Source organism: Urocitellus parryii, chromosome 7, assembly GCF_045843805.1.
Source record: "Urocitellus parryii isolate mUroPar1 chromosome 7, mUroPar1.hap1, whole genome shotgun sequence".
Lineage (NCBI taxonomy): Eukaryota > Metazoa > Chordata > Mammalia > Rodentia > Sciuridae > Urocitellus > Urocitellus parryii.
This window is the reverse complement of record NC_135537.1, coordinates 35,114,082-35,130,601: the sequence shown is the minus strand read 5'-3', so window position 1 is coordinate 35,130,601 and position 16,520 is coordinate 35,114,082. Positions and strand designations below refer to the sequence as shown.

General features: G+C 40.9%; 1 protein-coding gene and 1 pseudogene across 3 annotated transcripts in view; both read right to left on the bottom strand.

Moving 5' to 3' along the window:
* The window catches only part of Ncald (neurocalcin delta), a 400,581-nt gene that overhangs the window by 32,055 nt on the left and 352,006 nt on the right, over nucleotides 1-16,520 (bottom strand). For all 3 annotated transcript variants that reach the window (XM_026384930.2, XM_077800667.1, XM_077800668.1), the window contains one exon: nucleotides 1,253-1,650. In XM_026384930.2, the coding sequence (XP_026240715.1) occupies nucleotides 1,253-1,630 (378 nt within the window). In that variant the 5' untranslated portion in view covers nucleotides 1,631-1,650. The remainder of the gene's footprint in view (nucleotides 1-1,252; nucleotides 1,651-16,520) is intronic.
* On the bottom strand, nucleotides 9,136-10,580 carry LOC144255850 (tyrosine-protein phosphatase non-receptor type 2 pseudogene; annotated as a pseudogene).

Sequence of the window (16,520 nt, the reverse complement as noted above, 5' to 3'; positions counted from 1 at the left end):
CCTCATCCTCTCCAGCAATAGCTCAGTTCCTACATCTCCTTGTGGTACATCCCCCCTGCCCACCTAGCACTCCACTATTCTCCCAGGGGCTCCAGCTCTACCTCAGCAGGACATGTACTCCGATGCCCTGGGATGAGTGTGGCGTCTGTATTGAGCCCCCCCCCCCCCGGGTACAAAAGGGTAGACACTTGGCTTTCACTTGCTTCCCATCACTTCCCATTCACTTGCCATCACTTGCTTCCCTGTGTGCCCCATTCACTGCCAAGATCCAGAGCGACCCCAGCACTCATTGGGGTGCCCGCCCACCTAGTCCTTCTTATCATCTGCTGCTGAGGCCCTTCTAACCCTTTCCTGAGTCCTGTGTCTGTCTCCTTAAATTTGTCTCTGGGTCCCACTGCTGGGCAAGCTGTCCTTGCCATGACCATACCTCCTTACCCTGCTTCCCCACTCCCCAAAGTGTGCTTGGGTCCCCTAAGGAAAACGTAGCCAACACTGAGACCCCTTCTCCTATTTGGAGCTATCTCTGGGTAAGTAACTTGGGGAAAGCAAATGGAGTATATCTTATTGAAATGACAAAGACCTCGATACTGCAGTGTTTATCTTTGATGGAATGAATCTGAAGTCTAGAGTTTGCTTTTCTTTGAGAGTCTAATAAGTTTGTAAGTTAATGATAATGATAATGAGCTTATCGATGTGGCTGGCACTGTGCTAAGCATTTAACATGGAGTCATGTCTGATCTTAAAATAACCTCACATCATGGGTAGGTACCACTGGTAGATCTATTTCACAGATGAGGACACCTGTGAACTAACTTGGTCAAAGTCACAGAGGTAGTGACATAAGATGCAGGACATGAGCCCAGTTCAAAGTTTAATCATTAACACCACTCCCGAGGATGTGAACCCCAATCCCAGGGCTCCACATCCAGGCAAGCCACTGCAATGGGTATATACAACCAACTGAAGAGCACATGTCCATCTTCAGTGTAGGGATTACCCTAAAGCAACAGTAACATGAAAGGCAGGAATATGAGCCCAGTGTTGCCAGAGCTCCTAAGTTTTCAAGACATGTTACCCATGTGAAGTTTTATGTGCAATCTCCTTGCCCTGTAATGCAGCTTCAAACATTTTATGAACATTGAATGAACTAAATAAAATGCACTGATGATCTACCAGCTTGCAATTTCTGCTCTGTACACTTTCCAATTTTTACTTATGACACACACTCTTCTCCTTTGAAAGGGTTACATACCTGCACAATCTCCAGCATCTCTGCCTTGCTGATGTAGCCATTTCCATCCAGGTCATACATGCTGAAGGCCCATTTCAGCTTCTGCTCCAGCTTCCCCCTCGACGTTACACTCAGAGCAATGATGAATTCTCTAAAGTCTATTGTCCCATCTCCATTTGCATCAAAGGTACGGAAGACATGCTCTGCAAATTTGGAAGCATCCCCGTAAGGGAAAAAGTTCCCGTATATTTTCTTAAATTCTTCCATTGACAAATGTCCGCTGGGGCAGTCTCTCAAGAAGCCTTTGTACCATTCCTGGATCTCATGTTCTGTAAAGTCTGTGCTCTCCAGCAAGTCCTGCATGACCTCGGGGCGCAGCTTGCTGTTCTGTTTCCCCATGCTGGCCGCAAGAATTCAAGCTGCAGAGAGAAAAGAAAACACACTTAATTTTCAGAGCTGTTCTTAAGGGGCAGATTAGATCATTTGTGATTGTTCCTTGGAAAAGAGAAATAAACTCTACACAAGTCCAATAACATTGTCTAGGTTTTGCAGTCAGCCACACAGGATAATGGAAAGACAGTCTAGGTGAAGATGCAGGGGAAAACTATCACTGACGGGAAAATTGATATTTATTTTATACAAAGCTAACCTAAGAGCCGAAGATGACAGATGATGATGATGGTGATGATGATGATGATAGATAGATGATAGATAGATAGATAGGATAAGAAAGACACAGAGAGGGCTGGGGATGTGGCTCAGCGGTAGCGCGCTCGCCTGGCGTGCGTGCGGCCCGGGTTCGATCCTCAGCACCACATACCAACAAAGATGTTGTGTCTGCCGAGAACTAAAGAATAAATATTAAAAATTCTCTCTCTCTCTCTCTCTCTCTCTCTCTCTCTCTCCTCTCTCACTCTCTCTTTTAAAAAAAAAAAAAAAAAGAAAGACACAGAGAATTAATTGGTTACTTAGTTCCATCTTATCAATTTCAAGAGGTTGAGCCTGGCTTTATGAAAACTGATTCTAAACCAAATCCAAGTACTAGCAGGGAGAAATCAAAGAGAGGAAGAGGAAAAAAAGAGGATAAAAGAGAATTTAATACTTTTTTAATTGCTAGAGTATTTCCAAAGAAAGTGTGGCTTGGGTACTTCCAGCACAATATCAACACAGACACAAAGGAAATGGAAGCACTCCCAATACAAGGAAAGGCTGCCAAATAAATCACTAACCAAGTTGAGCTTAGATGGTCAAGATGATGCTTCATAATGTTGTCTATGTCCTATGACTGTGGTTTATGAAATAAGTTCCAAGTTCCTTTTTAAAATACAATTAACTTTGTATTTTCTTATCATTAGCACATATCCATAGTAAAATAGTAAGTAAGACACCGTACTGTATAAAGAAAAAAATCCACATCATTGGAAGCCCTAACCCTTAAAGAGAGAACTCTGCTAGAATATTGATGTGTGGTCTTAGGATTGATGTGGAGTCTTAGGACTGAGGCATGTTCAAGACACAAACCTTCTCACAAAAGGGCTCGGCACTTGTACTTGGCACTTTTCTTCTATTAAAAAATTCTGAAAGTAGGCTTGGACAATTACAGAATATAAGAGAGCATAGCCCCATTTCCATCCAGACAGCCGATTTTCCACACCATGGTATTTATTCCTTTTTATCTGCTCTTTCCTGCTACATATTCGGCCCTGAGGGCAGAGTCTTCTTGGGGGTTGCTTTATTTCTGCAGCGCCCATGACATAGGGCATCTGGCAAACTAATGAACGGAAGCAATGACTGAAAAACGTGGCTGGAAGGCAGAAGAATAATTACAATGTGGAAATATGGAATAGTCTTCCTGGAAGAGAAAGACTTCATTTTTGCCAGAAAGCAGGGGGTGGGGAGGGGTCTGGCTTTCAGGATGCTATTTGCCAACTAAAAGCTATCTATAGTCAAGACTTGATCTTGAGATCTCTGATATTGAGCTGTCTGTCTGGGACCTTCACTATCAGGAAATCGCTATAGGACAGTGTGTGCACCTCTCACACCTCAGGCTTCTTTCATAATATCTACAGACCAGGAAACAAGGAGGGACCCTTATGAACTGCCAAGTTCATTGATTGGAGTTTTTCTAAGTTTTATTTTATTTATAACTGACACATAGTAGTTGGTCATCTTCATGGGATACAGTGTGGTATTTCGATACATGTATACATTATATGATGATCAAATCAGGGTAATCAGCCAATGCATCACTTCAAACATTTATCTTTTTTCTTTGTGGTGAGATCATTCAAATTCCTCTTTTTCCAACTCTTTTAAAATATACCGTGCATCTTACTATTTATAGTCACCTTCCTGTGCAATAGAACATTAGACCTTCCTGCTAACTGGAACTTTCATGGTCTCACTCATACATAGAATCTAAAAAAAGATGATTTTGTTTTCTAAGTTCTGTACTCAAGGTGAAACTTGGTAAGGGTTTTGCTCATAGGCAGGCATCCTCCCAAGGGTAGGGAGAATGGACAACCCTTCATAGTAGCATGATCCACAACTACAGGAAGGTATTTGTTTTGGAGGTCCGTCTCTATGTGGAATCAAGCAAACCCTACTTTACCCAAGAGCAACATAAACTACAACTCCAAAATGAGCACAAGTAGAATTTATTAATTGAGCATTCCAATAACTTTCACTTCCCTCTTGTGTCCTTTTCTTTCTAGAAGGTTAAAAAAAAAAAACCAAATTTAGGCTGGTTTGTAGTAAAAATTTAAAACTGCCATTTATTTGCTAAGTTGGCAATTTGCCTGAGGTCAGAATTCAGAAACATGAGGTAATACATAATATATGGGTTTACAGAGCTCCAAAATATTTAATGCAATTTACAAGTCATTTCAGGTTTTCCTTTTGGGGAGATCTTGAGAATATAGCTCTTTGGTGCAATGCTCAATCAAATCACCATTATTATATGTGCAAATCACTGTAGGCCTGGCTTTGGAGGGGGAAATTGCCATGTTGATATTTAAATCTATTCCTTTAAAGAATAATTTCTTTCCCTGAATATACAAAACACTATTTCTTCAAAACTGAACTTAACTTCCTTTCCAAACATTCAAAAAGTGCTTCTCATTTATTAGCTGTTTTGCACTAGAAGCAAATTGCCTCAGCATTTTGGCTAAGTCTCCCACCGAGAATGATCTGTGTGCAGCTATTTTTCAGTAAACAGTAATTAAACCACATTTACAAAATCATTAGCACAGAAAGGCCATAACACAAACAAGGCAGAAGAGCACAGAATAAGTTATTTGGGAAGCGGGTGTTTGCAATTTAGTCCAGAATTTGTTTCACTAGATGACTACGGATACTTTACTGAGTCTGGGGACTGACTTGAGAGACATCTGGACTTGGTTAGACCGCACAACAAAAATCTCCAGGGATGTATGGTAGAGTTTCATTTCTTGGGTGGGGAGGAAGAAGACAGGAGTGCCTATAATACCTTCTTCCTTTGGAAGACAGGAATTTCTGCCTTGTGAGTTGAAGCTGGTCAGGGGTGGCACAGACAATAAATACCATGGGGAAAATACAACATTAATTAGCAGTCAAGAAAAAAATAGTATGGAGACAAAGTTGCACCTCAGGTCAAATCCTTTTACTCATTAAAATACGTATTTTGTGCCAGAAGAACATAATGAAGAAAAGGTCAGGACAAGGAATCAAAAGCTTTAGTTCAAAGCCTGCTCTGTTGCTTATTAGCTCTTGGGTAAGTCAATTTTTTATATACGTCGGTTTTTTCACCTGTAAAATGAACTCCACACTATGAGCTCATACTTTATTGATTTAATGTAACCATATATGTAAAGTATTCAGTTAGGACCAGACTCTGTGGTAAATGAAAATAAAATCTTATCCCTGATGATTGCTATGTTGGATACAATTTGTTCCCCAAAGAATCATGGGCTAGAAGCTTGGTCTCCAGTGTGGCAGTATTGAGGTGGTGATGTGAAGAGGCGAGGCCTATTTCAAACCCATTCACTGCTCACCATCTCTTTGGCCTCCACCTCAGGCCAAAGCACCATCAGCTTCTTTCTGGTTTTCTACAACACTAGAATCTCACTTCTTACTCTTGTCCTCCCTCTCCCCATCCCTGACTCCAATCTACTTTCCATTCAGTTCTCCAGAGTGACCTTTTAAAACACAAGTCAGACTATGTCACTCCCTTGCTTAAAGTTCTGCAGGGGCAACCCAGCACACTTAGAATAAAATTCGGACTCCTGTTTACCCACAAGGCTGTGTGTGAGCCCTGGATCTTGTGACATCCCCTTCTGAACCCTCAGTTCCAGTTGCCCTGGCCCTGGATGCTCTATCCTTTACCTCTCAAGGGATTTTGCTTCAGTCCTGCATTTTCTGGAGTGAAGGCACACCTGTTCCATTAAACAACCTGTTTTTCAGTAATTTACTCTATGAAGGACAATGTGGAACTTCCCAACTTATTCTGGGCCACATCCAGTCTCTCGGGGTTCAAAAAATAAATCTGTGGTAAATATTGACCAGAGATGAAAAAGGAAAAATATAGGAGAAAAGAAGATACCAAATCACCACCAAAGAACCAAAACACAGAATCCATTTTTAAAAAAGGATAGAGCGATAGCAAATAAAAATGGTGCCGCCAGGAAAGAAAATGGCAGACGGAGGGCAATCTTTGGGAATGAGTACACTCCCTTCTTTATTTTTGTATCTGCAGAGGGAAAGATCTGCAGCACCGTATTTCTGCAATTCCCCATAAGGTTCTAAAACTCTGTGCTTTAATTCCTCAGAGCCCAGAATTAGATTTTTCCAGGGAAAAGTCCATAACTTACCCTGGACAGGCTGGTTAACTTCAGAGAAAAAGTCCCCATGCAGGCTACGTGTGGTCTCTTAAAATGGGATTTACAAGGTGCTGGCAGCTAAAAGTCAAGTTTGTCTGCAACCAGGAGCACAGAACCCACTATAGTCCCATCCACAGACCAGGGTAATTAAAACGTTTGCCTCATTTGGGGTGATGCAAACGTGTACCCTAAAAGCTGCTTTCACTTTTAGACATCCAATGTCTAAAATGGATCCAATGGGATGTCTAAATTATGAAAACATAGCTAGAAAAAGGTTCCTCAAATGTAAGGAGGGAAAATATAAAAGTTATAGATAAAGGGAGATAAGCATTCATGCACCACGACTCAGGCATCAGGTGAATTTTACTTGTGGCTAAAAGCCACAGACTCATTTTTAGGTCAGTTGTCTTTGATTCTCACTAAGGGGGGTGGGTGGGGAAGCATGACTAAATAAAAACCCAGGGAGCTCATGGCTTCTCCTCCAATGAAACTAGTGGGAATGTGAAAGGAGAGCATATATACAAACTCACATGTTTACATATAACCAGCAAATTAGGAAAATGCAGCGGTAGATCAAGGGAAAGAAACTTTATATATTAGAGTGAGAACCAGAGTCATATAAAGATCCCACTAACTGTCTTTATCCTAACCTAAGAATATTCTTTTCTCTGGCCTCTGGTGGGATGAGCTAGGAAATGAGACCCTCTGCCCCATCTGGATCACAAAATGACCTTGCTGAAATCCCATGAAATGCAGTTCAAAGCTGCTGCTGGCCGGGTGGCCTTCTTCCCGGTGAGGAGGGGGTCTCCTGTGGGAGGGGTCGCATGCCTGCACTCCCCTCCCCTGCAGAGAGACCACAGGGTTTGGGATGAGAAATGAACTGGTCCAAAAATAATCTTCTGAGCAAGAGACTTACTAGAAAGGATTTGTTCCTCCCTTTGCCTTCTGGGTACGAGAGAAATCCCAGGAAGTCATATGGTCTTAGGGTGATTGGGGGTCGCAGTTTTTGAAATATCTGAAAATTTTCTTCTACTGGTATATATTATAGACTAGAGCAGCCTGGTCTTGAGCTCTTTTCAAAATTCTGGTTTCTATGTCACTGCCAATAAGGTATGTATTTCTGGTGAGGATCTGAATAACACATTATCTAAAAACAACTCTCTCCCTAGACCAAAACACGGAAATATCATTTGGTTTGACTCATTACCAAAGGGTTACATCATTACGGTAGTCCCCCATTAGCCTCAGGGTTCATGTACAAATAGTACTGAACCCTATGTATGCTCTGCTTTTAATATATATATATATATATATATATATATATATAATCTTATCCCTGATGATTGCTACACACACATATATATTATGATAGTTTATAAATTATTAGTATGAGATTAACAATAATATCAAAACAGTACAATTATAACAATATACTGTAATAAAAGTTATTTAAGCTTGTGAAACACTTTGTTTCTAAAATTTTCCATTTAATATTTTTGGACACAGTTAATCAGGGGCAACTGAAACTGCAGAAAGTTAAACCACAGATAAGTAGGGACTACTATATTGTAAAACAAACAAACAAAAAAATTCATAACAAAGGGGAATGAAAATGAGAAAGTGAACATCCACATTCTGATCCAATAGCATTCCACAGAAAATAACGACCATTAACAGTTTTATTTATGTGCCCTCCTAAACATTTAAATACATATATATGACAACTAGAGAAATGAAAAGTTGTGCTGCATTTGTGTACAATGAATCAAAATGCATTCTGTTGTAATATATACCAAATTAAAATAATTAATAAAAATGCATATATAATAAATCTATATACATAAATGGATCACTCTTTATATGTATAGTTCTTTAATCTGTATTAAACATTTCTCCAGGTTATACATAAGGATGTATATCATCTTTTTAAATTGCTGAATTTTCATTTATTGAATTTATACAACAGTTTTGAGCACTGACCTGTGTCAGGCATTGAATTAGGTAACAGATACAATGGTTAATAATGTGAGGTTACAGCCTTTAAGTATTGCATTATATCAAGTATATTTAACTAGACATTTAGATTGATTCCATTTTTATTTTAATGCCTTGGCATTTCCTTTCACCATGATTCCTAGATTCCTAGATATAATTTATTGTAAAGAGGTTCTTAATGTCAGTGAAAAGTATTCTAGATCCTTGCTTACAAGTTTTCAAATAAACCATTTTCCTCTGGAGACTTTACAGTCTTAACTAGGATTAGAACTGATCTAAAATTGGATTGAAGTTGGAATTCCATCCCATGTCTCTCCTACCTGAATCATAGGGACTCAGTGAGTTTAGCATTTACTATTCCAGTGTCAAAAGGTGTACTCACCCTACTCACTAAACCGTACACTGTGATAACCATGTAATTGCTCTCATTTCAGCCTAAAGAGATAATTTACCTAAACAGCACTCAAAATCCTCTACTGCTGGATCCTCAACTTCTGATTTCGAGGGCATCATTGCTTCCTACAACTTCAAGTCCAACTAATGGCTCTGTCCCCACCTTCTCCTAGATTGCCAGCAATGGGTGTTATATTTACACTGGGAGCTTGAAGTACACACGAGAAAGTGGACAGAGGTCATGTGAAATGGTCATCCCCAAGCCCATGAAAACTACATAGCTGTCCCAAAGTCATTGTGAGAGTATCTGCAGTCAAGAGTTTCAAAGTTCACCTATCCCTCCCCCATCAGACTGCCTGGTCATCAGACCACTGCAGCAGAACTGCCTATTTGGACCACCTCAGGAAGAGGATGTTGGACCAGGACTGGGCTGCAGCAGGAGAGGAGGAGGAAGCCCTGGGGCCCTCACAGTTCTTCAGGGCTGCCCCAGGCTAAGACCTTACCAGGCAAAATTCCATGAAATTCCAATTGCCATAAATGTCTACTTAACAAAAGGTACTAAATATTTTTATTTTATTTATTTATTTATTTATTTTTTCTATTTAATAAAAATATTTAATGCTGCCAAAAAGTACAAAAATACAGTAGGAATGGCAGTACAATACAAAGTAGTCTCTCCTAATTTATTTCTTTTACATCTTTCTACATTTCATACACGCATTAAAAACATGTAGCAATACATCAGATTAAAGGGTCTGCCAAGTCTTCTGCTGGTGGGTGCTCTTCATTCCCTGGGTGTAAAGTTTACTTTGTAAACAGACAACCGTGAGGCCGTCTACAGGCTTAGCAAGCCTCACTTAGTTTCCGGAGTGGGCTTCAGGTCTTGCTTTGCACATCAATGGTTCAAAATTTATAGCTGCAGAATATTCTCAAGTCATGAATATTTAGGTGTCTGTCAATCTTGGCCTGCTGCTGTTTTCCTCTGCTGTGTCCTGCACTTTAGAGGAGAGCCCTGTGCATCGGTCACTGGTTGGTTTCTCTTCTTCTGGACCTATTCTGCTCCCATTGTACTTTCCAGTCATTATTTTGTTTGGTGAATGGTCAAAAGCAGGAGATAAGTCTTCTTTAGAAAGTTCTTTCCACTGTTTCTGTATATTTGAATCTCCCTTTATATATTTTGCTCCTTCTATTATGGCCATGTAAGAGAATCTGAGTTGATCTGGTGTCTGAATAAGTCCCATTCGATATTTTCTCATATTCAGTAACACTTGTTTAATGTTAATATCATCTCCTTTTTCCATCAAAACAAGACAGGTGTCCACTAGAGAGAAGGTGCCAGAGCGCCCAATACCTGCACTACAGTGGATCACTGCAGGCCCATGGTCAGGATTCAAGGAGCCAGATTCTCTCACTTTAAATAAGAAATTGAGAAACGAAGCTGGTGACTCAGGGACTCCAAAGTCTGGCCAGGTAGTATAATGAAAGTGAGAGATCGTCCTGGTCTCCCCACTATTGATATTTTCTAATTGTAGCAGATGTACTGTATAATAAGACTTCACATCTTCAGACAAAAGCTTCACACTAAATCCTGTTTCTTTAAACAGCATCTCTCGGTCATCTGTTGGCCAGTACTGTGCACATTTAACCGATTCTTTCTCCCCAATTCGGTTCAGCATGACAACTGCTTTGGACTTCTGCTGCCAAACCATGAGCCAGAAGTGGCAGCATGTGTTGGGAAGTGGACCCTGTGTCAGGACGTAACTCCTCCGTGCCTCTCCCATGTCAACCAAGCTGGCGTTGATGTAATCATTCTCTGCATTCTGCAGTTTAACACGACTGTGATCATATGGGCTTACATCTCTGTATCTGTTTCGATTTCTGTTTCCTGGAAACTTGGCCACTCTATGAGGATAGTCATGGGACTCATTTCGAATTTCCAGGTACAGCGGTTGCCAGCGACACTGAGCATCCAGCTCCTCGAACTCCCGCTCGACGGTGGCAGACATGGCGGCGGGAGCGAGGTGGCGCGAGCAGAGCCTGCGCCGGCAGAGAGACTCAGGCCCCGCACGATCCCGGGAGAGCGCTGGCGCTGCGGCGCATGCGCGCTCCGCGCCCCGCCCCGCCCCCGCGCCGGGCCCTAAATATTTTTATTTTAAACACAGAATAATTACTTACCATTCTGATAAAACCCTAACACAGTACAGTGAACCCTCCTGGCCTGGGGAGGCAAGCAGATCAAAGCCACAGCTGCCCAGGCCTCACTACTCAACTAGCTCCAGGAAGACAAGAAGACCCCAAGTCCCCATTTTTAGATATCCTCCCGGGGCCACAGATGAATTTAGTAAGTGGATCCAAGCCCCTTCATAAAGTCTAATAATAGGTCATTTTTAAAATTTATTCAGTAGACATGTGTTTAACATCTACTGCTTCCTGCCTTAGAAGGAATATTTCTAAAAAAAAGTAATATCCTACATGGGACAGGGAAATGACAGGAATCTGGGATTATGGATGCAATTCAGAACATTTTCATCAAGGTGTTTTCTTTAATTTTTTTTTCATAGAAAAAAAAATGTGAGTGATATAATACCTTGGTTTTACTCCAGGGATGAGGGGCATAGAGCAATACCAAATTCATGTGGCTTGTGGTTGCAGAGAAAGGGGACCTGAATGACCATCCCCACTTTTACCCTTCCCATGTCTCTGGCTGGGTCATTTTAATATTTGAATGGCTATTCTGTTGGAGGATACTGATGGATCACTCCCTACCCTGGCCAGCATGGCTGAAAATATTAATATTTATCCTTGAAACACACAAATGAGAAGGCCATTAACCAAATAGCAGTGAGAAACTATGAAGTCACTCCTGTGAACCTTTATTTCCCCCGGCAGGGTGTGTGGGGAGAGAACTGGCCTTGGCAGCAGGAGAACAACACTCAAGTCTTTATCATGGCACTGTTTTGTGATCTTGGGCAAGACCTTTGACATTTCTCAGTCTCATTTATTCAACAGTAAAACAGGCACAAAACTGTCTCTTTCATAAGCCTGTTTGCAGGACTAAAGGAGAAGGGGGAAAACTTGCCATCAGGCCTGGCATCTAGTGGGTGTCCAATAAACACTGACCATCAACCTGAAAGAGGGAAGGGTTTAGTGTGAATTGGTTGTTTACAGAGACGAGCCTTCAGAACTGGGGACATTCTCCCCTTGCTTTACTTCTATGGAGAATTAAAAGAACAAGACAATGACACAGGAGAGAAACAAGGAAAGAGGACCACTGTTATCTGCCAGCCTGACTCCCCTCCTTGGATCATTAGCTCAATGTGAGAGACACTGGTGAGTTTGTACCCTGAGAGGGCTCCCGCCAGGCCTTGGCTGAGAGTTCTCCCCTGTGGTAGTCATTATTTCAATTCAAATTGAAACACACCATCAGAGAAGCAGCTGATAGAGAGCAAGGAACTGTTTTCCCTCTGGTCTCCCCTCCTGGGATTAGGGAGGCCATGGCCCTGCACTTTGACCTCATGATCCCTATGTGAGTGCCACCTGGCAATCATGGCGACCACATGACCCTTTGCTGCTGGAGTAGGGAGCTGTGTCTTCGGCTCCCAGATTACAGCAGTTCCCTAGGGAGAGGGAGGAGTTTCTTGGGTCACTGCCTGCAGCTGGTCTCCCTGCCTCCTCCATCCCTGCTCCACCAGATCTTTCCTGCAAACTGTGGCCATACTCTCTCTGAACCTGTCTCATTGACCTAATTCATATGTATTCATTCCTCAGATCTCCACTGAAATATCCCCTCCTCCCAAAGACCTCCAACCACCAAGACCAGGATCTGCCTCCTATCATACCTTCCAATCACATCTTGTATTTTTCCTTCTCAGCACAGGCTACAACTGGAATTAATTATTTGCACAATTTGCTGAAGATTGACATCTCTTGTCAGATGCTAAACTCAATTACAAGGAAGGATTTTCTTGCTTCCTATTGTATCTCTGGCACCTAATGTCATGCCTGCAGATAGTATGTGTTTTATAAGTATCTGTTGTAAAGGAACAATTTGGTAAAGGAACAATTTGTTGTCACTGACAGCATTTTCTTCTGCTATAGCACCCTAAAATTGGGCTTTTTGCTTTTCTGGAAATGCTGGAAAAAAGCATATTGCTCTCCCTTACTGAACACTGCTCTGGCTATAAGGAATGTATTCCCTGGAGGAAGCAGACTACACACTCTAGGAACTCCTGCTTCAGGAACCAGTACTTTTTAGACAGAACCACACCACATTTCTTCTACTACCACACAACAAATGAGAAGAGAAAAATAACAGTATTTTCTACCCTCATTCTGAATCAGTACAGAAAGCTATATCCTTACTCTGTAGGGATCCCTACATTGATTAGATTATTTGCATATTGAGTTTGCTCTGTACACAGGCCCAAAGCAGCTAGGATAATACTGACTGTGGGCCAAAGAAGAGGTGAAATAACTATGGTAAGTCAGAAATTAGGAATTGTCCCCCCAAAAATCTGTTAAAGGAAAAGTAAGAGGAAAAAAGGCAGGAAGGATGGAAACATGTGAAGATGGATGTTAGGGGTGGAGACAAGGATGAAATGACGAATTTAAGCCAGGGTAGAGAGAGACAAGGAGTGAAGAAAATAAAATTGAAGCAATAAAAAAAAAATCAATTAGTCCTGTCTGAGGTTACCCACACGGACAGCCAGCCACACATTAAACTGGAAAGAAAAAAAAAGAATGGGAGATTATAATCAGCAGGTCCCCTAACTCATTCATTCATAAGAACATTTATTAAAGGAAGCTTTGCTCCTGCTGCTTTACCAAGTCCCATATAGAAGTTTGTTTTGGTCAGCTTTTTCAATGCTATGACCAAAAACCTGACAAGAATAATTTTAGAGGAGGAAAAACTTATTTGGTGCTCACGGGCCTGAGATGAGGCAGAACAACATGGCAGAAGGGCTTGGAGGAGGAAAGCAGCTCAAGACATGGCAATCAGAAAACAGAGCTCTGCTCACCAGGGACAAAATATATACTTCCAGTGACCTACCTCCTCCAATCATACCCTATGTGCCTATAGTTACCACCTAGTTAGTCCATACCCGTGGATTAATGCACTGATTGGTTAAGGTTCTCATAACCCAATCATTTCACCTCTGAAAATTCTTCCATTGTCTAATACATGAACTTTGGGGGAACATATCCTATTTAAACCATAACAAAGGTAACGCAGGGCAGCATCCTTGGGAGAAAGATAGGTACTTTTTGCCAAAAGATGCTCATGCCACCTAAAGGAAAATGCCCCACATCATCTCCCCACCTTCCCATGGTTCTTCAATGCTCACTAGAGTTTCTAGATAAAATACAGAATGCCCAAGGGATCTGAGAAGATGTTTTTTCAGAAGATAACATATAAATAGGCAACAAGTATATGAAAAATGCTCAATAACACTAGTCATCAGGAAAATGCAAATAAAAATTACAGTCTTACCCTAGTTGGAATAGCTATTATCAAAAACGCAAAAAAAAAAAAAGTCAAAACAAAATAAAAATGCTGGCAAGGAGGTAGAGAAAGGGGAACTCTCATATGCTGCTGGTAGGAATATGAATTAGTACAGCCATTATGGGAAACAATATGGAGGTTTCTTAAAAAACTAAAAATAGATCTACCAGATGTTCCAAAAGTCTCACCACTAGGTATCTATCCAAAGGAAATGAATCATTGTATCAAAAATATGCCTGAACTCCCACATGTATTGTAGCACTATTCACAATAGCCAAGATGTAGATTCAACCAAGGTGTCCTGTGACAGAAAAAATGAATAAAGAAAATGTGATATATACTCAACAGAATATTATTCAGATACATAAAAAATGAAATCCTATCATTTGCAGCAGCAAAATTGAACTAGAGGATATCAGGTTAAGGAACATAATCCAGGCAAGAAAGATAAATAGTACATGTTCCCACTAATTTTTTAGAAACTAAAATCATTTCTCATAGAAGCAGAGAGTAGAAGAGAATAGACTAGCAGCCACTTGAGGCTAGGAAATGGTGGCGGGGAGGATGGAGAGGTTAGATAATGACAATAAAATACAGATAGGAGAAATTATCTCTATTTTCTAACAAATTATCTCAATTTCTAACAGTAGGGTGCTATAGTTTACAACAGTTTATTATACATTTCAAGATAACCAGAAAAGTCTGATAGACACATTAACTGTTTGAGGAGATAGAAGGTTAATTACATCGATTTGATCATTTTACATGTATTGAATTATACTTTACCCCATAAATATATATAGATATTGTGTGCCAATTAAAAAACTAAGTTTTGATTACATATATATATATATATATATATATATATATAATGAACTGTTAAATTTGAATTTCAAATAAACAATCTAGGATAGTTTACATATTAGAAAATTATTTGTTGTTTATTTGAAATTCACATTGAACTGAGCATATTTTCATTTGTTAACTCTAGCAACTCAAATAATTCAATATAGCATTTCCTCCTTCAGATGTCCTGTGTTAGTGGCTGAAAAGATGGCCATGCTGTTATACCTTGGCAGCCTGAGCTTCCATTTTTTCCAGGATTGTAATTATTTATACCACAGCCAGTGGAGGCCAAAACTCTATCTGGGGTTGGAAGTGAGGCTCCACCTTCTTTCCAGCTCATCCCTTGGTCTCATTTCTGTCTACTCTTGTTCCAATGTCATGTCTCTTGTAATAAGAAGTCTGACTCAAGTTTTATTTTTAATTAATTAACTTATTTTTTAGTTATAGGTGGACACAATATCTTTATTTTATTTTTAGGGGGTGCTGAGGACGGAACCCAGGGCCTCACACATGGTAGGCGAGCGCTCTGCCTTTGAGCCACAACCCCAGCCCCTGACTCACGTTTTTAATGTTTTGACTGTGACAGTTTTGAAGCCTCACCTCTTCCTCTTCCCCTCACATCCCACATCTGAGATGGCTGGTAAGAAAAGATGCCCTCCTTGGTGCCAGTGGAAGATTCAAACCAGAAAACCTCTGTCCACCTTGGGAGTCCTCAGCCTGGCAACATCTTCTGACCACCATAAGAACCTCAAGCCGGTTTTCTTTCCCTGTCTTCTCAAGTTGTTTCCAGACTATCTTGGGAGGATGCCCTGCCTTCTTTAGAAAGCTTCATTATGTAAGTACTAAATATTTTTACATATTCTGTGTATTTGTGTGTGTATGTGTGTGTGTGTGTGTGTGTGTGTGTGTGTGTGTGTGTGTACCACCAGCGGTCTTGATATCTGAACCAAATTTTAGATGGCACTGTGTCCTGTGTCTCAAGGGTCATTACAACATCTCTTGACTTCCTTCCCTAATTCATTCGTATCTCAGCAAATAAACTGCAGGATCCTTGAAATACCATGAGAAAGGAAGACGCAAGATTACCCCCATATTAGAGGAACAGAGGTGAACAATGCAAGTGTCCCACCCAGGTAATACAGCTGGGTTTCAAGGGTGGAGTAGGACATAGACCTCACAGCTCCTTCCTGTCAGCATGCGCCTCATGGTGGAAGGTAGAGCAGAGGCCCAGAGAGGCTGTTACCCACGTCTGTGATGTGTGTCTTCAGGCTGGAGGAAATGCCATCCTGTTTAGCCCCTTAGTCTCTGGTTACTATTTTTATTTCTTGTTACGAGAAGATGAAGTAGGAAGCTTCATCTAAAGAGAGTAAAAGTGAACATGTACCCACAAAATGAAAGAATGTGCCCGCAAAGGCTCCTGCTGTCTCTGACAAGCTCTGTAACAAGGCCGAACTGCCTTTATTTTTAGTTGTCCACATGTGCCTGAGGGGTGGGCTCACATACCATTTTGCACACCCACTCACACTGCTTCCCTCCAGGAACCACCTAAGATTTTCCCTGACCCTTCTGAACTCTCATGAGTGGTTCACTTCCATCAAACCACCTATATTTTTTCCAGTCCTCCCATTATAGGAGCACTCTTGAACAATACCCCTATAAAATCAGTGCAAAAAGGAAGAGTTCCCAAAATAGTCTA